General features: G+C 41.9%; 1 protein-coding gene across 1 annotated transcript in view; it reads right to left on the reverse strand.

The window, feature by feature from the left end:
* Positions 1 to 732: 732 nt before the first annotated feature.
* The window catches only part of LOC110969664 (protein Niban 2-like), a 52,424-nt gene continuing 31,312 nt past the window's right edge, over positions 733 to 21,844 (reverse strand). The window contains exons 8-14 of the mRNA XM_051950674.1: positions 21,376 to 21,538; positions 20,769 to 20,956; positions 20,361 to 20,516; positions 16,759 to 16,872; positions 15,262 to 15,369; positions 15,037 to 15,148; positions 733 to 2,480 (exon numbers count right to left, since the gene is read on the reverse strand). Coding sequence (XP_051806634.1) covers positions 1,696 to 2,480; positions 15,037 to 15,148; positions 15,262 to 15,369; positions 16,759 to 16,872; positions 20,361 to 20,516; positions 20,769 to 20,956; positions 21,376 to 21,538 — 1,626 coding nt within the window. The 3' untranslated portion in view covers positions 733 to 1,695. The remainder of the gene's footprint in view (positions 2,481 to 15,036; positions 15,149 to 15,261; positions 15,370 to 16,758; positions 16,873 to 20,360; positions 20,517 to 20,768; positions 20,957 to 21,375; positions 21,539 to 21,844) is intronic.

Genomic DNA, 21,844 nt, shown 5'->3' on the forward strand with positions numbered 1-21,844 from the left:
CTTCACTTTACCGAACAACTGCATTCAAGATAAGCACAGAACTGGTTATCAGCGAGGTGAGAAACTCAGGGCTTCTGACCCTGTCTGTGAGCACCTTCACATGGAGGCAGAGTTGGCGACAGATGACCAATCACAGACATCTACAGGGCATAAGAGGGGCACGTTTTATAAATGAAAAGCAAATTATAGTGTTACAGAAATACAAATATTTTAAATACATACTCCAGACTAAAAGTAACACAGCTGCAGCAGCAAAAGTAAGAAGGGAAACTGGCAAAAAAACAAACCAAACCCTGCAGACGGTGTGAATGCTAACTGGCTTATATACTGTATATTATCATTACCGAAGCCTGAGGGCATGAGTAGATCTGACGATGATAACAACTCTATCTTAAAATTAAAAACATGTGTTTCTTAGATGCATTTTCCTGGTATGTAGCCAGAATTAGTCAGATTCAGCTTTATTCATTTACCTACAACCCCATCAGTGTTAAATGGTTCTGAGAATAAGTAAAAAATACAAATACAAAATAAAAGCATAAATAAACACATAATTCAAACTTTTAAGTAGGCCTATTGCAGATTTTATAAGGCTAACAAGTGAAAGGCTTTAGTGTTTTTTTAGTTTCTATTTTAGCGTCATATCACTCCACAAAGGCATGTGGAACAATGAACATCTCTGAAAGCACAGTTTTCCTCCAATACCAACTGAAACCATAATGACACATTGACTTTATGTAATCAATAATGATTTATTATCAATAATAGTCATTTACATCACACAAGAGTAAAATAATCTAAAAGAATATCAATCACAGAATAGAAGGGTGCCAAATAAATAAACACGAGGTGAAAGAGATCAGCTAAGGCACTGACAAAATGATATAAAATGATGCAAAGTGACAGTTTGGCAGTTCACTGGTCCATACATGCATTTATATAGAATATACACACGCTTTCTTTGTTATGGAATAAAGTCATAGAAAATAATGTAATCCCCAATAACACAAAAAAATAGTCAAGTCTTGAGATGTCTGTGTTCATTAAGACAATTAATTACATGCAAGTCTGACAAGGAAAAAAACAATGTTTCTGCATTCTGAAAGACATTTTCTATTGGTTAATTAGGTCCAATAAGAAGCTGGAGTTTTGGTTCTCACGCTTGGTTTGAGATGAACCAAGTGTGAGAACCTTATTAAGTTCCAAATAACACCAACTGCTTTTTATATAAAATACAGTCAGAAAAGAATCTACTCACTGCAGGTCACCTACTAGCTAATCAAGACAGTTTTGGGAGCTAAATCAACACGTATTTCACCAAAGGCACCCCAACTATGCTGTTCTTACAACATGTCACAGGTTATAACACACCCTTACAAACTCAAGGCCCTCCGCTGTGCTCGTATTTCCTCCACCAGGTGAAGAGAAACTAGGTGTGGGGATTGTGTTGACTCAAGCTGAAGTTTTTGTCACATGCAGAGTTGTGAAAACTACAAGGAGGACTGCGAATGAGCGCTTCTGCTGAGTGATTTACTGCTGTGGTCAAAATGCTACAAATGTCTTTTAATGTTTAAAAAAACAAAAACAAAAGGAAGCTGGGTTCAGATTAGGTCAGAAAAATGGAAATGATGTCCTCTCTGGTCTCAGAGTCACAGGTTTTGTGGCTACATTTGCCTCCTTCCCCCTCAGGTGCTCCTATGTGGGTTGTAGGTCAGCTGTGCTAGAGACCTCCTCCTCCTTATCCTCCACTTCAGTGGGAAACTGGTTATGACTGTCATCATGTGGACATGGAGGAGAGTCAGATGTCGCCTCTGGAGGGCTGACAGAAGCAGCCTCTGTAGTTCCAGATGGCATTTCCTTAGGAGGAGGTGGCAACGCCTCCTGTGACTCCTGGTTAAAGGAGGGCTGCTCCTCCTCCACCAGCTGGCTGTCTGCTCCCTCATCCTCCTCTTTTACAGCTAAACCACCTTCAGCAGCTGATTCATTCTTCAGCAGGATGCCTTCTATCTGGGGCTCCTCTGGTTTACCGTCCTCTTCCTTTAAGACAGCACCGTTGCTCAGATCTGAAGCCTTTTCTGACACTGTGGAAACTGCAGGTTCATTCGGCTCTGAGGAAGCCATTTTATCCACATTCTCCTCATCCTCATCCTCATCCTCCTCATCTTTATCCTCCTCTGGCAGGTCCTTAACACTGGACACCTCCAAGCATGACTCACTAGGCAGCACCACTGAGTCCTCATCCTGGATCATGGACACCACCTGCTTTACCCTCCTTTTCTGAGACTCCCCGCATTTGGCATCGCTGTCCTCTTCAACGTCTTCTCCAGCTCCATCATTGTCCTCCTGGGTTTTTGCATACTTTGCGGTCCAGTCGACAGAAGGGTTTTCTCCCAGTAAGTGCAGGTTGGGGTCGCTGTTGCTGAGGCAAATGCTGTCCCGATACAGGTTGTGTTTCCTCTGGACGGCAGCCTCTTTCACAGCTACAGGGGGAGAGAAAAGGTTGAAATATGTGAACATATGATGAGTGTGCTGTATACGATTCATTCAAGTTCACATTCACAGTGCGAGATTATGACCGATTCTTGATTATGTTGTGTACAGGGGTCCTGTGGTAACCTAAAAAAATCCCAGAAAGAAATTTTATTATGAGAATTCCTGGAAAAAAAACATCAATGTTTTGGTGGAACATGGCGAGACACCTTCACCTCCTTTGTTTTGTATAGTTTAAAGTGATTTAATTTTAACATGCAAAACCACAAATCTCTCTACTGTCCAGCTATTTGTGGTGAAGGGGATGTGACTGATCTCTTTGTTTTATACCTGCACAGTGAAGAAACACAAGGAGTGGATAAGAAAGGTGCTGTTTGGCTGCAGTGAGGATGAGGACAGTGCCAGAGGTTAACGACAGTAAAACAGTCAGTTAAACGCTGTACAATGTCACAACTGCTTTTGTGAGCTTGCTGGTCATATTAGTTCCTGCAGGTCCAGTTTACAACTCTAGATGTTAACAGAACCTAAACCTGCTTGGAGTAGTTTTTCCTCTAAATTCATGAAATACCTGCAGCTTCAACCAGCAGCAGGATCCATACAAGCTCCTCCAAAGCAAGCCGAGAGAGGTGCTCACATTTGCAGAAGTGGAAAAACAGCAGGTAACTTCATTAAAATTCTAAGAAGAAACTATTCCTGAAACAGGCGGGCGGACTGGTCCAGACCAGAATCTGCTGCTTGTCTTCACTTCAAATGCACTACCGTCCAAAGGTTTGGGCTCACTTAGAAATGTCCTCATTATTGGAAGAAAAGCTTTTTTTTTCCCAATGAAGATAACATTAAATTCATCAGAAATGCAGTCTAGACCAGATGAATCAAACTCACTTTAGTTCAGGGGCCACATTCAGCCCAGTGTGATCTCAAGTGGGCCAGACCAGTAAAATTACAGCATAATAACCGTTAAATAACCACAACTCCAATTTTACCTTTTTTCTAGAGTAACAACAAAAGTCAGACAAAAAAAGTCAAAAAAGACAAGAACAAAAACATTACAAAAACAAAGGTGAGAAAAAAAATGACAAAAAAATTAGACAAACAACACAGGACAAAATAAAAAGACAAAAACATTACAAAGCGACAAAAAATGGACAAATGATACAAGACAAGAAATGACAAAAGCGAGAAACAAAACGACAAAAAAAAATAGACAACTCAAGCGAGACACAAAAACCCCCCACAGAACAACAAAAACGATGCACAAAACAGAGAATAAAGCGAAACACCAAATGACAAAAATAAGACAGAAAACACTAGGGTCAGCCTAAATAGCAATTTCTGGGCTCTGGATTATCGCCCTGATTAATGATGAATATCCGACTATTCCGACTGGATCGTAATATCCCACCGGGGGACGAAGGGACAAGTCGAACACTGATCGCACGACATCGTTCGACGGGGGAGGAGGGGAAGGAATCCGAATATTCAGATCTCAAAATAAATATTCGGATACGACCATGACGGCCAAATATTGGGGTCCAGCCCCAGAAAACACAAGCGAGACAAAAAGGAAAAACAAAATGACAAAAACATGAAACAAACAACAAAAGTCAGACAAAAAACAACAAAAATTAAAGCTGCAAGCAGCGATGGACGGGTCCTCGCATCCACGCTGGTCGGTGAATCCACGCACGTCCACCAGGTGGCGCTGTGACTGAGAGTGCATGTCGGCCTCTGAATCGTATCTGGACCAGAGTCCAATCATACATGTAAAATTTCAGCCAGACTGTAGCATGTTCAGAGCAGTTATAGAGCATTTCCTGTCTATCCACCAGGTGGCGCTGCGACTGAGAATGTATTTCAAGCAGTGGATGTGATCAGGGTTGGACTCTGATCAGTCATGTAAAGTTTAAGGCTGATTGGAAAACGTACAGGCTACTTATAAAGCATTTCCTGTCCATCCAACAGGTGGCGCCATGACTGAAAGGGTATGTTGGCCTATGGAATTGATCAGGATTGCAGTGTGATTACACATGTAAAGTTTGAGGCAGATTGGTGCATTCAGAGGATAGTTATAAAGCAGCTGTTGTTTCATTGCGAAGCATCAAAACTGTGATGGTCGCCATGGCCACGCCATTTGGCTTCTGGTTGAACTTTTGATAACTTTTCATCACCAAGTCCTGCTGTGTGGACTGACAAAATTTCAGGTCTCCTGGAATTATCCCCTAGGAGGTATTCACTCTCAAAAATGAGAAAAATCATCAAAAATCTCACAATCAATCCAAGATGGCTGACTTCCTGTTGGATTTAGGGCATGGCTCCAAGAGGCTTTTTTGTGCGTCCTGATGTGCTCTATAAGCCTCCCAAATTTCATGGATGTAGGTGAAACGTGCTGGGGGGGCTGTTTGTTAAAAATACTGTAGGGGGCGCTATAGCATGTGCAGTGCCGAGATGCATACGGTGTTGTTCCTTGGGTCAATGGTGATGTGTGTGGTAATTTTTGTGAGCATTGGAGTATTCCTAACCTGTCAGAAAGGGCTTTGTTTTTCATGGCGATATTTGGTTGCTACGGCAACAGCGTTGCATGAAATGTCACACCCTTCACAGTGCGGGATTGTCAAGAGGTGAAGACTCGACTGACCAATTTCCAGCATGATATCACCAAGTTTGGGGCCATTGTACCTGAAAATATAAGACCTTAATCTTACTATTACCAACAGGTGGCGCTATGACGTTTTCAAAATTTATGAGTGTGGATGTGTTCAGACTGGACCTGGTATCCAGCATGTGAAGTCTGAGGCAGATAGGATGTTGTTCAGCTGAGATATGAATCGTTAAATTTTCATGGCGAAACATCGAAATTGGTTTGGCCGCCACAGATACGCCCTTTGATGACAAGTCACCATTTTCACTGGGATGCATCATCAATGTGTTTAGGCTGTTGTCACTGCATTTGAAGTGAATATGATCAACCGGGTAACAATAGGGCATGAAAGTGTAAAAGATGTCTATTTCCTGAAACCACAAGGTGGTGCTATGACTGTCAATGAATATCCCTATGTTGATGACATCAGGACAGGACTGTCATCATACATGTAAAGTTTCAGGCAGATTGGAGCATGTTGAGAAGAATTAGACACTAATTCCTGTTTCATGGCGAAGGATCAGTTGTTTGAGGCTCTGCCATGGCCACACCTTTTGGCTTCTGGTTGAGTTTTTGATAACTTTTCATCAGAAAGGTCTGGTGCATGTACTGGCCAAATTTCAGTTCTCTCAGACTTATCCACTAGGAGCTATAAATTTTGACAAATGTACAGCAAATTCAAGATGGCCAACTTCCTGTTGGGTTTAGGGTGTGGCTGTGATTGACTTTTTGGTGTGTCCTGATGTGGTGCATATGCCCACCAAATATTGTAGCTGTAAATGAAACATTGTGGAAGTTGGCCTAATGACCACTTTTTCAATTTTGTAGGTGGCGCTATAGAGCCATTTTGCCACACATATGCGCAACTCCCATAAAATATCAAATTTTTCGCCAGTCCTGATGTGCACGCCAAATTTCACGCGTTTTGGAGTATGATAAGGCCGCCAAAAAGGCAATTCATTTCCCGAGGAGCGATTAAGTTTGAAAAATTTACAGCAAATTGAAGGTGGCCGACTTCCTGTTGGGTTTAGGGCGTGGCTGTAATTGACTTTTTGGTGTGTCCTGATGTTCTGCATATTGTCAAGTGGGGCCTAGTTATTTGAGATCCCAGGAGCAACCACCACCTAAATACAAGCTTTAAGCAGACCAATGAAAAGTTAAAATGAGAAACTATATAAGTTAACCACATGATTATGCTTATGCTTGATGCAAGAATGATTTTAATAGGCTGATATATATTCTGGAAATGATGATTGCTATAGAAGAGAATGATTTAAAATAAGTTATTTGATCATGCTAAGAAAAATGATTTAAAGAAGTGATTCAGTGTAACTAAGTGAGTTTTGAATGGAAGTAATCTGTGCTGTTCTGAGCTGTATGCAGACAGGATGGGAAAAGCAGAAGTCTCCTCAGAAATGAGGAACTTGGAGTTTCCACAGGATGACAGGATGGGCTCAGGCCTACATTGTCATGACAACTGAAGTGTGTGTAACAAGTGGCTGTGTTAACAGAAAAGATGGAAAGAATGATGTATGCGTGATAGGAAGAAGGTTGTGTCTTAAACCTATGAATTAATTACCTGGGCGTACCTATTAGTTAGAATTGTGTGTGAAAATGTGTATGTGCTAAGCTGAAGTCGAACTAGGGTATAAAACCCAGAGACACAGACACTGAATTGGGAGTTCTCCCCCGGAGGGGAGAGATGCTGCTCGCCGGAGCTGCCGGAGAGCATCGCCAAAGTTCTGAAGAGTCGACACCGGACCCTTTTGCCCAAGAGACGTGAAGACAACGCAGGACTTAGGCTCCAGAGTTCGCTGAGAACATCGTTGGAGGCAAAGTCTTTTTCTGACTTTGTTCAACAAGCGAGGACCACACTCTGCCAGACGGAGAGTCCTGAGAGGTCTGCAGTTGTCCAAAGAGATGAAGAGAGGCAAGCACCCATGGCATCCAGAGAGGCACAGGAGGCAGCAGCAGAGGGCTGCTCCACTCCAGGGGCTGGAAGACCCAGTGACCCACCACAGCCTGATGATACGGGGGCTTTCCACCACCACCATCCGACTGAGAAGACAGCTGAGACGCCCGCACTTGTGTTCCAGCTGCTACTAAAGATAACTGCCAGACCAACGATTGGCTATCGGGACCTCTCCACTCCCCCTGCCTATGAAGAACACCCTCTGCCCACAAAGAAGACTTCGTACCGAGTCTGCTGGTCCACGGAGGAGTTCAACTAGATGCAGGACAAGACCGAGTGATACGGTAGTGGCCACGCTGTTCGCTCTCTCTCCTAAATTTAATAATTAGAGAAGATTGTCAGGTACGCTCAATTTATTTACTTTAGTCTCATGTTTAATCAGAAATAATTAATTGTTTAATCATGAATTGATGCTGTGCTCTTGCTAAATTTGCTCAATAAAACGCTATATTGCATTTAAAGAGAAGTCTAATGAAATGATTATGATTCACTTATTCTGCATAGTGGTAAAAAGTTAAGTTGATTGTGTGCATTAAATCTAATGGTTCTTAAAGGTTACTTTAATCCAACTAGTTATTTAAACATTACCCCTGAGGTTAGTTTTCCAAACCTCTAAAACAAACCTAGGAATATCAACAAGTGCCACAGTTTTAAGAGGAAAGCTGTCGTTAACAAACGTGTTCAATAAATCAATTCTACTACTTAGGTGGGCTGCTTAGTAAGAGAGTATTTATTGGAGTAAGAGGGGTAAGACGTTTGGAAGAAGACAGTTAGGACCTAGGCGAGTATTCCTCGACACCAGCTTAATTATTCTGCTGAAACCTGTTAGGTGGAATACTAATAGGCAGATAGAATCTAACCCTTTAAACGGAGAGCTGGTCCTGATTTAACCTGAGGCAAGGGTTAAAGAAGGCGATACTGACCGACATGGCGTCCCTGGGTGGGCACGAGTGAAGAAAAAAGTGTCCAAAAGAAGATTCTGAGGGTCCGGCACCGACACCTAGAATCAACCGCCAGAACCTTTCAGTGGAAACTGGGGAAGAGAGGGCCAATCTCTTCTGACCGAGGGTCCACGCTGCGGAGATCGGGGAAGAGAAAGACGAGACCTTCTGACCGAGGATCCACAGCACGGGTGATCAGCCGACAGAGAGACTCGGGATCATCACGCCTGACGGGAGGTACAGTGAGAACCGCAGGCTAGAAGAAGCCGCAGTGACCTTGGGCCAGCGCATCCCAGAAGAAAGGCACCGCGGAGCAGCTAGACGAAGTCTGCACTCATCCCTGCTCAACGGTCCTACGAGAGGTTTTGAGGGAGCAGACGACTCGAGACGACAAAGACGATGGCTGAGAGTCAGCAAGACAAAGATGTACTCGTCCCTGATACAGAAGAGGCGACAGCCCCACGAGAAGACGCAAAAGCCGGAGGGTCCGGTGAGCAAGAAGAAGAGGATCCATCCTCCGAGACCCCAGTGCCCGGGGAAACAACGATCAGTGAAGTGGTAAGAGAGTCCGCTTCGAAGAAGCTTCACCCAGGTTCCACTCCGGTGTACCAGAACCAGATTGTACTGGTAGGAGAGGGATGGAGCAACTGTCTGCAAGAGACACAGATGAGGAAATGAGAGTTACAGGACATGCTGCTTTGCAGGGTGAGAGCTCAGACGCAGATGAGGAAGTAAGGCCAAAAATAGAGTTGGCCACATCAGCTGCAGGCACCCCGGCTGCAGAGGCAGAGAAGCGGCTGTAGAGGATGGCAGCTGTCACTAAGGAAATGAGTAATTGAAGTACCAGAGAGCCCAGACGAGATTGGGGGGCTCACTGATTGGGAAACGACGAGGTAGATCGTTTCGTCCAGAAGAGAAGAATTGCTGTCGGGATCGAGGAATGGGACCAAACCCCTAAAAGAAAAATTGTCCCAGAGAAGTACGTGGAAGAAGTGGTGCGGGTCGTACATGAAGCGCTTGGCCATGTGAGCACACTACCTACCCGTAGGGAGCTGGAGAAGCTGCAACTCAAGATTCCAGAGTGCCGTATACGACAAGTGCTGAGGGCCTGTGAAGTATGTGGTCGATACAACGCAGGATGCCGAGGGCGAAGAGTAGACGGGCTCACCATCCGGAGCACTATTCCCTGGGGTTCTATCTGCATGGACGTAGCAGGCCCAATGGGGGTTGCAGGGAGAAGAGGTGAGAAATACCTTTTAGTGCTGGTGGACTCTATGTCATTCCATATGGTTACTAAACCAGTGAAGAAAGCTAACAGCTACAGTGTGGTTGGCATGCTAAGAAGAGCTAAATACGAGAAGCCTGACATAATAAAGCAAGTTTTAGATAGCAATACAGTTTTGCTTGAAAGAAGAGTAATCCAAGAAGTGGAGCAGCTAGAGCCAGTTCCAGATTAAAGAAAACCAGGAACCAGAAACCATGGCTACGAGCACACAAGGCTTACCACCCTTCGTCGGAGTAGCCAACGTTAAAGGGGTGGTTACTATGCAGAGAAATACAACGAGGCTCTGGGCAGGCAGAGCCCTGAAGAAACTGGATGATGCTGAAAGCAGAATCCTGTCAGATGATGCAGAGATGCAAGTCATCGGCGGCTGTGAGGACACATCTGAACTGTTGCAGATCGTGGGGGAAGTGACCGTCACCACTGAAGACGATGCATGGACACAGCTGGGTGATGTGGTTAACCTGTCTGCTCCAGAGGATGATGAGTATCTTTTAAAATGACCTGGTGTTAGCTACCTGTGATCTCAAGGAGAGGGTGTCAAGTGGGGCCTAGTTATTTGAGATCCCAGGAGCAACCACCACCTAAATACAAGCTTTAAGCAGACCAATGAAAAGTTAAAATGAGAAACTATATAAGTTAACCACATGATTATGCTTATGCTTGATGCAAGAATGATTTTAATAGGCTGATATATATTCTGGAAATGATGATTGCTATAGAAGAGAATGATTTAAAATAAGTTATTTGATCATGCTAAGAAAAATGATTTAAAGAAGTGATTCAGTGTAACTAAGTGAGTTTTGAATGGAAGTAATCTGTGCTGTTCTGAGCTGTATGCAGACAGGATGGGAAAAGCAGAAGTCTCCTCAGAAATGAGGAACTTGGAGTTTCCACAGGATGACAGGATGGGCTCAGGCCTACATTGTCATGACAACTGAAGTGTGTGTAACAAGTGGCTGTGTTAACAGAAAAGATGGAAAGAATGATGTATGCGTGATAGGAAGAAGGTTGTGTCTTAAACCTATGAATTAATTACCTGGGCGTACCTATTAGTTAGAATTGTGTGTGAAAATGTGTATGTGCTAAGCTGAAGTCGAACTAGGGTATAAAACCCAGAGACACAGACACTGAATTGGGAGTTCTCCCCCGGAGGGGAGAGATGCTGCTCGCCGGAGCTGCCGGAGAGCATCGCCAAAGTTCTGAAGAGTCGACACCGGACCCTTTTGCCCAAGAGACGTGAAGACAACGCAGGACTTAGGCTCCAGAGTTCGCTGAGAACATCGTTGGAGGCAAAGTCTTTTTCTGACTTTGTTCAACAAGCGAGGACCACACTCTGCCAGACGGAGAGTCCTGAGAGGTCTGCAGTTGTCCAAAGAGATGAAGAGAGGCAAGCACCCATGGCATCCAGAGAGGCACAGGAGGCAGCAGCAGAGGGCTGCTCCACTCCAGGGGCTGGAAGACCCAGTGACCCACCACAGCCTGATGATACGGGGGCTTTCCACCACCACCATCCGACTGAGAAGACAGCTGAGACGCCCGCACTTGTGTTCCAGCTGCTACTAAAGATAACTGCCAGACCAACGATTGGCTATCGGGACCTCTCCACTCCCCCTGCCTATGAAGAACACCCTCTGCCCACAAAGAAGACTTCGTACCGAGTCTGCTGGTCCACGGAGGAGTTCAACTAGATGCAGGACAAGACCGAGTGATACGGTAGTGGCCACGCTGTTCGCTCTCTCTCCTAAATTTAATAATTAGAGAAGATTGTCAGGTACGCTCAATTTATTTACTTTAGTCTCATGTTTAATCAGAAATAATTAATTGTTTAATCATGAATTGATGCTGTGCTCTTGCTAAATTTGCTCAATAAAACGCTATATTGCATTTAAAGAGAAGTCTAATGAAATGATTATGATTCACTTATTCTGCATAGTGGTAAAAAGTTAAGTTGATTGTGTGCATTAAATCTAATGGTTCTTAAAGGTTACTTTAATCCAACTAGTTATTTAAACATTACCCCTGAGGTTAGTTTTCCAAACCTCTAAAACAAACCTAGGAATATCAACAAGTGCCACAGTTTTAAGAGGAAAGCTGTCGTTAACAAACGTGTTCAATAAATCAATTCTACTACTTAGGTGGGCTGCTTAGTAAGAGAGTATTTATTGGAGTAAGAGGGGTAAGACGTTTGGAAGAAGACAGTTAGGACCTAGGCGAGTATTCCTCGACACCAGCTTAATTATTCTGCTGAAACCTGTTAGGTGGAATACTAATAGGCAGATAGAATCTAACCCTTTAAACGGAGAGCTGGTCCTGATTTAACCTGAGGCAAGGGTTAAAGAAGGCGATACTGACCGACAATATGCCCACCAAATATTGTAGCTGTACATGAAACATTGTGGCAGTTGGCCTAATGACTACTTTTTCAAGTTTGCAGGTGGCGCTATAGAGCCATTTTGCCACGCACATGCGCAACTCCCATAAAATATCAAATTTTTCGCCAGTCCTGATGTGCATGCCAAATTTCACGCGTTTTGGAGTATGATAAGGCCGCCAAAAAGCCAATTTACTTTACGGGAGAAAAAAAAAAAAAAAAATTAAAGCTGCAAGCAGCGATGGACGGGTCCTCGTATCCACGCTGGTCGGCGAATCCATGCACGTCCACCAGGTGGCACTGTGACTGAGAGTGTGTGCTGGCCTCTGAATCACATCTGGACCAGAGTTTAAGCACACGTAAAATTTCAGCCAGATTGGAGCATGTTCAGACTAGTTATACAGCATTTCCTGCCCATCCACCACCAGGTGGCGCTGTCACTCAGAGTGTATTTCAAACAGTGGATGTGATGAGGGCTGGACTCTGATCACTCATGAAAAGTTTCAGGCTGATTTGATCATGTAGAGGCCAGTTATACAGCATTTCCTGTCCATCCAACAGGTGGCGCTGCAACTGAGAGTGTCTGTTGGCCTGTCGATGTGATCAGGATTGGATTGTGATCACACATGTAAAGTTTGAGGCAGATTGGTGCATGCAGAGGAGAGTTATACAGCAGTTGTTGTTTCATGGCGAAGCATCAAAACTTTAATGGTCGCCATGGCCACGCCATTTGGCTTCTGGTTAAACTTTTGATAACTTTTCCAAACCAAGTCCTGCTGTGTGGACTGACAAAATTTCAGGTCTCCTGGAATTATCCCCTAGGAGGTATTCACTCTCAAAAATGAGAAAAATCATCAAAAATCTCACAATTAATCCAAGATGGCCGACTTCCTGTTGGATTTAGGGCATGGATCCAAGAGGCTTTTTTGTGCGTCCTGATGTGCTCTATAAGCCTCCCAAATTTCATGGATGTAGGTGAAACGTGCTGGGGGGGCTGTTTGTTAAAAATACTGTAGGGGGCGCTATAGCATGTGCAGTGCCGAGATGCATACGGTGTTGTTCCTTGGGTCAATGGTGATGTGTGTGGTAATTTTTGTGAGCATTGGAGTATTCCTAACCTGTCAGAAAGGGCTTTGTTTTTCATGGCGATATTTGGTTGCTACGGCAACAGCGTCGCATGAAATGTCACACCCTTCACAATGTGGGATTGTCAAGAGGTGAAGACTCGACTGACCAATTTCCAGCATGATATCACCAAGTTTGGGGCCATTGTACCTGAAAATATAAGACCTTAAACTTACTATTACCAACAGGTGGCGCTATGACTTTTTCAAAATTTATGAGTGTGGATGTGTTCAGACTGGACCTGGTATCCAGCATGTGAAGTCTGAGGCAGATAGGATGTTGTTCAGCTGAGATATGAATCGTTAAATTTTCATGGCGAAACATCGAAATTGGTTTGGCCGCCACAGACACGCCCTTTGATGACAAGTCACCATTTTCACTGGGATGCATCATCAATGTGTTCAGCCTGATGTCACTGCATTTGAAGTGAATATGATCAACCGGGTAACAACAGGGCATGAAAGTGTAAACGATGTCTATTTCCTGAAACCACAAGGTGGCGCTATGACTGTCAATGAATATCCCTATGTGGATGACATCAGGACAGGACTGTCATCATACATGTAAAGTTTCAGGCAGATTGGAGCATGTTGAGAAGAATTAGACACCAATTCCTGTTTCATGGCGAAGGATCAGTTGTTTGAGGCTCCGCCATGGCCACACCTTTTGGCTTCTGGTTGAGTTTTTGATAACTTTTCATCAGAAAGGTCTGGTGCATGTACTGGCCAAATTTCAGTTCTCTCAGACTTATCCACTAGGAGCTATAAATTTTGACAAATGTACAGCAAATTCAAGATGGCCAACTTCCTGTTGGGTTTAGGGTGTGGCTGTGATTGACTTTTTGGTGTGTCCTGATGTGGTGCATATGCCCACCAAATATTGTAGCTGTAAATGAAACATTGTGGAAGTTGGCCTAATGACCACTTTTTCAATTTTGCAGGTGGCGCTATAGAGCCATTTTTCCACACATATGCGCAACTCCCATAAAATATCAAATTTTTCGCCAGTCCTGATGTGCACGCCAAATGTCACGCGTTTTGGTTCATGATAAGGCCGCCAAAAAGGCAATTCATTTGCCGGGAGAAATTAATTTTGACAAATTTACAGCAAATTGAAGATGGCCGACTTCCTGTTGGGTTTAGGGCGTGGCTGTAATTGACTTTTTGGTGTGTCCTGATGTTCTGCATATGCCCACCAAATATTGTAGCTGTAAATGAAACATTGTGGCAGTTGGCCTAATGACCACTTTTCAATTTTGCAGGTGGCGCTATAGAGCCATTTTGCCACGCACATGCGCAACTCCCATAAAATATCAAATTTTTCGCCAGTCCTGATGTGCATGCCAAATTTCACGCGTTTTGGAATATGATAAGGCCGTCAAAAAGCCAATTTACTTTACGGGAGAAAAAAAAAAAAATTAAAAAAAAAACAAAACCCTAGGGTTTCAATAGGGTCCTTGGCACCGCTGGTGCCTTGGACAGTCGGTGCCCTTGCACCGCCTGTCCTTCGCACCCTCGGTGCTCGGACCCTAACAAGACAAACTAGAAAAGAGAGAGCGCAGACCTCCGCCAGGCCATCTGTTTGTCTGTCTGTTTGTCTGTTAACAGCATAACTCAGAAAGTCATGGACGGATTTTCACCACATTTTTAAAGAATGTCCGGAAGAGCAAAAGTAACAATCGATTAGATTTTGGAGGTGATCCAAAATTGAGAGAGATGGCCGCCAGAATCTAATCGATTGTTACTTTTGCTCTTCCGGACATTCTGTAAAAATTTGGTGAAAATCCGTCCATAACTTTTTGAGTTATGCTGTGAACAGACAAACAAACTCCGATGATTACATAACCTCCTGGCGGAGGTAAATATTACAAAAATGACACACAAAATGACAAAAGAACAATGAGCAATATAGTATTGCACTTTATGACCAAAACAACTTGTCAGGGTCCAGAAATTATGAATAATTAATAGTAATAATTATTATTATTATAAAATAAAAATAATTTAAAATTTGCAGTTAATGTCTTTTCTGTAATTTTTGAACTTCAAAGTGCCGCAGGCCAGACTGGCACTCCTGGTCTAGACATTGTTAATGTGTTAAATGAGTATACTAGTTTGAAACAGTTGATTTTTAATGGAATATCTCCATAGAGGTACAGAGGAACATTTGCAGCAGCGCATACAAAACAAGTAGAAAACACTGTAGAAGACTGACCCATCATGATGTCCTTCATGACAGAGTGCAGTACCACCTCCTCAAAGATGTTCTCCACCAGGATGAAGCGAGAAAAGTCCTCAAAGATAAGCTCTTGGAAGCGCGGCAGCTCCTGGTGTTCACAACAACAGTAAGTACAGTCAGATCCTCTCCACATCTTAACTGAACGCTGTTCTCACTTAACATCTTCTAGAAATGTTCTGTGTTCCTAACAGAGAAACTCACAGAGGCACAGGCAGGGCTGAGCTGCTTCAGCATGTAGGGGATGAAGATCTGCAGGAGAGCCTCACGGAAAAAACGCTTCCTCACTGTGCTGCTGTCATAGTCAAATTTCTGAACCAAAAAACAGAAGAAACAAGAAAAAAAAACAGCATTGGAATGTTTTCCACAAACTGACTAATGTACTGTAGTTTAATAACGTTTTAAGGTACTCAATTGCACTTGAGTATTTATGATTTATATTGCTTTGTGATTCTTGCTCTAGTGGTACGACAGCACACATTACGAAGACAGAGTACAGCAACTGCAGCAATACAAAGAGACAATGCAACAACGACACACCCAAAGCTGAAATATTCCTTCAGTTTTTAGGATCTGTGAGGTAGTTACTGCTACTACACACATTTCTATGGCATAATAATCTTCAGGATAATCAAGTCGAGGTCACGGACAAGTTACAGTTAAAGGATCATTCCAGAAGTAGAGGACACCTGAGCTTCACATTTTTTGAAAAATAAACCTTCTCTTTTACAATTTTTGGCTCCATATTAACCAATAATAGGTAATAACCTATCAAAGGCTTGATTGTCTCAGCTTACACATCAATGGTAGCATTTTTATTCCATGTTTTCTGTGTTGTTTTCTAACCCTACTCTAATCACAGTAACAGGGTTGCTAATCCATGCTAATGTTAGCTTTTACACAGCAGTAGAAGCTAGATATTTAGCTAGCTGTTACTGCTGACCAAGAGGACAAACTGACTGATGGAAAACAGTCCAAAGAATGAGTCTGATCCTGATAATATGAGGTAGAGAGAGACATTCAATCCAGACTGTCAATGTGATGAAAATATGAAAAATAAATAAGAAAAAATATATAGCTATGCTCCACCTATTCTTTATGAAAACTGTTGGGTGATGTAAACGACAAAAACAAGACACAAAACAACAGAAACAAAACAGAAAATGACAAAAACAAGACACAAAAGACAAAAACGTCATCAACAGGGTTGGGTGCAAGTTGTGGGACACACGATCCATGCATGATTATTTTAAATATTACGTTGATTAAAAAATATTCCCACAATTACAAGAGACCTCAATGAAAAAATTATACCAAAAATAGAGATTTATATTCCATTCTGTTTTATTTTTCTAGTTTCAGTTTGTCATCGGTTGGTGGGACAAGAAAAAAAATGGCATTTTAGGGGGAGCTTCAGACTTAAATTGGTATTTTTAAAACATTCTTTTCTCCTAGTTTTTTTTTTTTAGATTTGGTCTCATTACAAGTACATTTACACAACAACTGCGTGTTTTGTATTTTGTACATGGACTGTTACAAATTTGATGGGTGGGACGTATAATGCCCCTACATTTGGCTAATATGTTTTACCTCTGTAGGGCGGTATAGTCGTGTGAAATCCTGCTCTTCCCATGTGTTTTTGGTTTAGGATTCTGGTGACGTGATCTGCTAGCATGTTCCTGCTGTGGTTTTGTGTTTTACCTTAATGACTCTGTCCTGGCAGCGCTGAATGGTCTTGCAGAGATCCTCAGTACCCTGAGACTCCAGACTCTGGTGAAAGATCTGCTCAAACGTATACACTAGATTGTCCATTTGCTGTGGACAGATCCATAAAGATTGAGAGAGAATTCACAGAGTTACAAGGACTGCATCAAGACGCATCAGTACATTTGTGTATCTTTTGAATTGATAAGTAATAGACAAATTAGGCACATCACTGGTGAAATACAGCCATGGCCATAAGTTTGGACACAGCATGACTTACTATGTCTGTTTTGATGTCTATTACAGAACATAACTAATATTTTTTGACAGCACCAGTTTAATTAGTCAACAAATCAACAAGGGATATAATATTATCAATAAATTCCAACAATTGGAACAACTTTGTTCCCAAAACATAATATTAGAAGAAAATAACAAAAAAATGCAGTACTTTCACAACAGAATTTGGTAAGAATAACAAAATGACACCAAACTCTTTTGATGTTTTTTTTTAAAATATGAAACTTAATATAGTTCTCAGGAGTTGTGTACTGTATTGTAAGCGTCATGGTACTTGTGTCCAAACTTATGGCCATGGCTGTATCTACACATTCAGAGGGTAAATTATCATAACTGCTTCTCCCAGCCTTGTTGGCTCTGTCTTACTATGAGCCTGCACACATACAGTGCCACTAAATCAACTATTCATACTTTCCCCTTCATTCACTCCTCTATCGAGATACTTCACCAACATTGGAGAGTGCAGTTCAACTGCGGCTGTCAGCACAAACTCAACCTTGTCCAACCTCTCCACAAGCTACAGCATACTTCATTATAATTTTTGTGAGTAATCTGAGTTGGAAATAAATAATATGAACTTACTCTGTTCTAACATACAGCAGCTTTACGACTTAAAACACTGACTTGCAGGTAAAACTGTACGAACTGAAATTAGACAGACAGAGGATCAAACATTGAAATGATTCGGCTGAGCTTCTGCAGCACCATCAAGTGTTCAGCTGAATAATAACTGAATGATACAGTCCTGGTTAGATCTAGGTATAAGCTAACCTACGGTCATCGGTCTTTATGAGCTACAGAGCACTTCATTTGCTTTATATAGTCTATAAATACTGGAATAATGTTTCCCCAAATATACATAATAATATACAGTAAACAGCTTCATTACTGTCTGGTGACTAATTTAGAGAGGGCACTCCCATTCAGATGGGTTGTAGTTCTCTTCCTGAAGTGGGGCGATTTCAGTTACAATCTCAGCGATTTTCAATGACAGCAATCCAGTTTAGATTGTTGGTGTATAGAAATGGAGGCGTATTTGGCTGCCAAAATGAAAACAGAAATAAATTAAATGCATGCAGGAAAACTACACTCCAGGTACTACTGCTGTTCTCTTTTAAGCTCTGATTTTTGTTACACTTTGCCACAGTGGTCCCATTAAAAGTTGCCAAATTAACAATCCCTGTTGGTGTTAATGTAGCCACGAAGATACAGGCAGCCGGATCAGAGTCTAGATTACTGTGACAATGAAGATGACTTTAAAATAGCATGACTACCCAAAAGATTTAAAGTGTCTTCTTTCTAAGCACATTTTCAGACATTTATGTTTATTTGCTTTCTGTTCTTCCAAGAACAGTGGGCTCAATGATCAGGGAAAATTTTATCCAGAAAACAGCTGCTACTACTTTACTTTGCAGGGTTTGTGGACAGGCTTCCCAGTTTTCTAATTAGCATATGAACTCTGCATGACAGGCAGCCCAGAATTTGTGTCAGTCACTGTGTTATAAGGGTAGAGGTGTGCATACTCAGCATATTCTAGAAATGTTTATGAATGAATTAAAAACTACAAATCCCCCATCCTGATCATCTTCTAAAGCAGTGAAAGGCGGCAGTAATGACTTCATCAAGGAACACAGCAGAGTTCTGTGACGACCGGCGTCTGTCTGTGTGTCTGGAAAAGTACTGCGCTCAGAGTGCTTTTCTCGTTTTTTTTTTTTTGCTATACTCAGTTTCCCTTAAGCAGGGCAGAACAAAACTAATTTGTTAAAAAATAATTCAACTAAGGGAATAGAAAAGACAAATTTTTCTTGCATGACGTATTTTATATGTTGATTGTTATATTTGTGTGAAATACAAAACTAAGGAATTTCTAATTAAGCTGAAAATGGTAAATTAAAGACTGCAGTTCAACCAAGATGAATGTCTGTTAAATAGATACTTATGGACTAACAGGTGGATGCAAAATTTATGGAAGTGTAAATCATGAAGAATACAAAACAAGAACTGACTCATGCTTCTTGGCCTGACAAAATGCCTTGTAGTGATGCTGTTGTACTCTTGCATCTTATAACTGAGGACAGAAATGCTGGCTGGAACAAGTTTTAATAAAGAATTATCCTTTCATAACAGAAGCAACAAGAAAAGCAGTCAGACAGCGCAGCACCCTGCCAAGGCTGTTCATTCCTCATATGGCATTGTCAGCAATGCAGCATATTTGTTTTTAGAAATGCAGCATTTGTTAATTAGTTACTGATGATCAGAAATCACGGCATCATAGAATGTGTCCATTTAATATAGATGTACCCACAAACAAAATAACCTTGCGCTGAGCACGGGTGTGTGTTATGCATGTGTACAGCCATGGCCATAAGTTTGGACACAGCATGACTTCCTATGTCTGTTTTGATGTCTATGACAGAACATAACTAATATTTTTTGACAGCACCAGTTTAATTAATCAACAAATCAACAAGGGATATAATATTATCAATAAATTCCAACAATTGGAACAACTTTGTTCCCAAAACATAATATTAGAAGAAAATAACAAAAAAATGCAGTACTTTCACAACCGAATTTGGTAAGAATAACAAAATGACACCAAACTCTCTTGATGTTTTTTTTATATATGAAACTTAATATAGTTCTCAGGAGTTGTGTACTGTATTGTAAGTGACAATTTTGTGGTATTTTCTAAGATTCACAAGCGTCATGGTACTTGTGTCCAAACTTATGGCCATGGCTGTACATTATGTGTGGATACCGAATCACGTGACTTAAATATGTAGTGGGTGGCAGGAATTGATGGGACTCAAACACCCCCACAATTTAATCAGTTGTTCCTTGTGTCATTTCCGAAATAATTCCTGATCAGTCTGCAGAGGTGGATTTGTAGTAGGATCACAATCATGTGATCATCAGCAGGCAGGTAGTGTTCACTTGTTGTCATGGTTACAGTGACACCGTGTCGCTATCTCGCAATGATACAGAAATCTTTAACAAATCAGTGGGTCCAGACTATGAGCAATATCACTGCCAAAATCTAATCAGTTAGTCCTTGTGTCATTTCTGACCTTCCCTGAAAATTTCATCCAAATCCGTTAGTCCGTTTGTGAGTAATGTTGTGCACAGATTGAATAACAGACGGAAGGACAAATGTGCGCTGATGTCACATAATTCCACTGCGTTCCTTGGCAGAGTAATAACTGTGGAGCAGTGCTGTTATTTATCATTGTGTCATTTAAAAAAAACATACTTTAACTTAACCTAAACCCAGTTACAGGTAAAGTGTGACCTATCACCTCTCTCATGAGAATCTGGGCCCTGTGGACGAACACTGAGGGGCTGGAGACATCAAACCTCTGCTGCAGACCCTCCAGACTCAGCCTCTCCACCTTCTCATAGCAGCTCTGCATCTTCACCGGATGGAAGGCCAGCATGAAGATCTTCTCCATGTGCTGAGGAGAAGACATGGATGGAGAAGAACATTATTTGGACTTAACACTGGAATTTTAAAATGGTTTTGAGTTAAATGACTGCTTTCAAAGTTACACTGAATTACTGGACAGTTGATGACCAATAACTACATGGTCATCAACCATTTACAATATTTCTGCTCTTCAAAAGTCTGATCATTTCCATAAAGGTCATCTCTCCATCACAGCAAAGACTCTTAGCAAACATTAGGAGGTTAGCCTCTTTCTTCTTACCTGTGCCACAGTCTCCTTTGTGCCCTCGTTCAGAGTGTTTTTGCTCATGTCCAACAGCTCTCTGGAGAAAACATCCCGGACCTCAAAGAAGCCTCTACTCGTTGGTTCCATCAGGGCTTCCAGGATGGAGCTGATGTAAGGCTGGATACTCACCTTCAGCAGCTTCTCAGCCTTAGGAAGAACCACCTCTGTGAGGGAGAGAGAACACAAGTAAGTCAGTAAGTCAGTAAGTAAGGGCTCTGCAAAGTGTCTTGAGACAATCTGACTGTAATTGGCACTAGATAAATAAAACTGAATTGTCAGACAGACAGAGACTTTTTTGAACAATTTTTTTATATGCTTGACATTAAAACATTAAGATGTAAAAAGAAGAAACCTATTGAAGTGAAATTTAGAGCAAACTTTATAAAATACATTGAAATACTGTACTTTATAACTAAATGTCAGTATTAGATAAATACTTTCATGTGTCTGACAGGGTTAACATAAATGGAATTATGAGGTATATAAATGTCAAATTTTAAGAAAAAAAACAAAACAAAAATCTGTTTCCTCATTCTATAGATGACTATTATTTTAGTGGGTAGGATTGTTATTCTCTTGCTACCTCTGATCTTGTTGGTGACGTGCTCCTTGGAGGTGATGATCTGGTCCATGTCTGTTCGTATGGAGGCTTCTAGAGAGGAGTGGGCTGCCTCACATTTCTGCAACACCGCCTCATACTGGTCCTGGCACTGCCTCTGTACCAAGCTGTACACTGCATCACTGATCTACATGTCAGGAACATACAGTTGCAAAAGGCTCATCTCGTGCTGCCACACTCACACCTCTGTAGCATGTGTTATGTTTGCAGTAGCTGGACATACTGCCCTCATCATACAGGCTGCCTTATCAAAATGTGGTCAGGCATTAATTGGTTGTCAACCAATGAGTGATGTCAGGAGGTTAATTAGCACAACTGTAAAAGCTGAACCTTTGGTATGACTGCGTACGCTTGTGATTTTAAATGACTAAAATAACAGCTTCAGAATAGACTTTATGTGCTTACTACAGCCTTAAGCTGTACTCTTGATCAA

The sequence above is a fragment of the Acanthochromis polyacanthus genome, chromosome 7 (genome assembly GCF_021347895.1).
Source record: "Acanthochromis polyacanthus isolate Apoly-LR-REF ecotype Palm Island chromosome 7, KAUST_Apoly_ChrSc, whole genome shotgun sequence".
NCBI classification, from domain to species: Eukaryota; Metazoa; Chordata; class Actinopteri; family Pomacentridae; genus Acanthochromis; species Acanthochromis polyacanthus.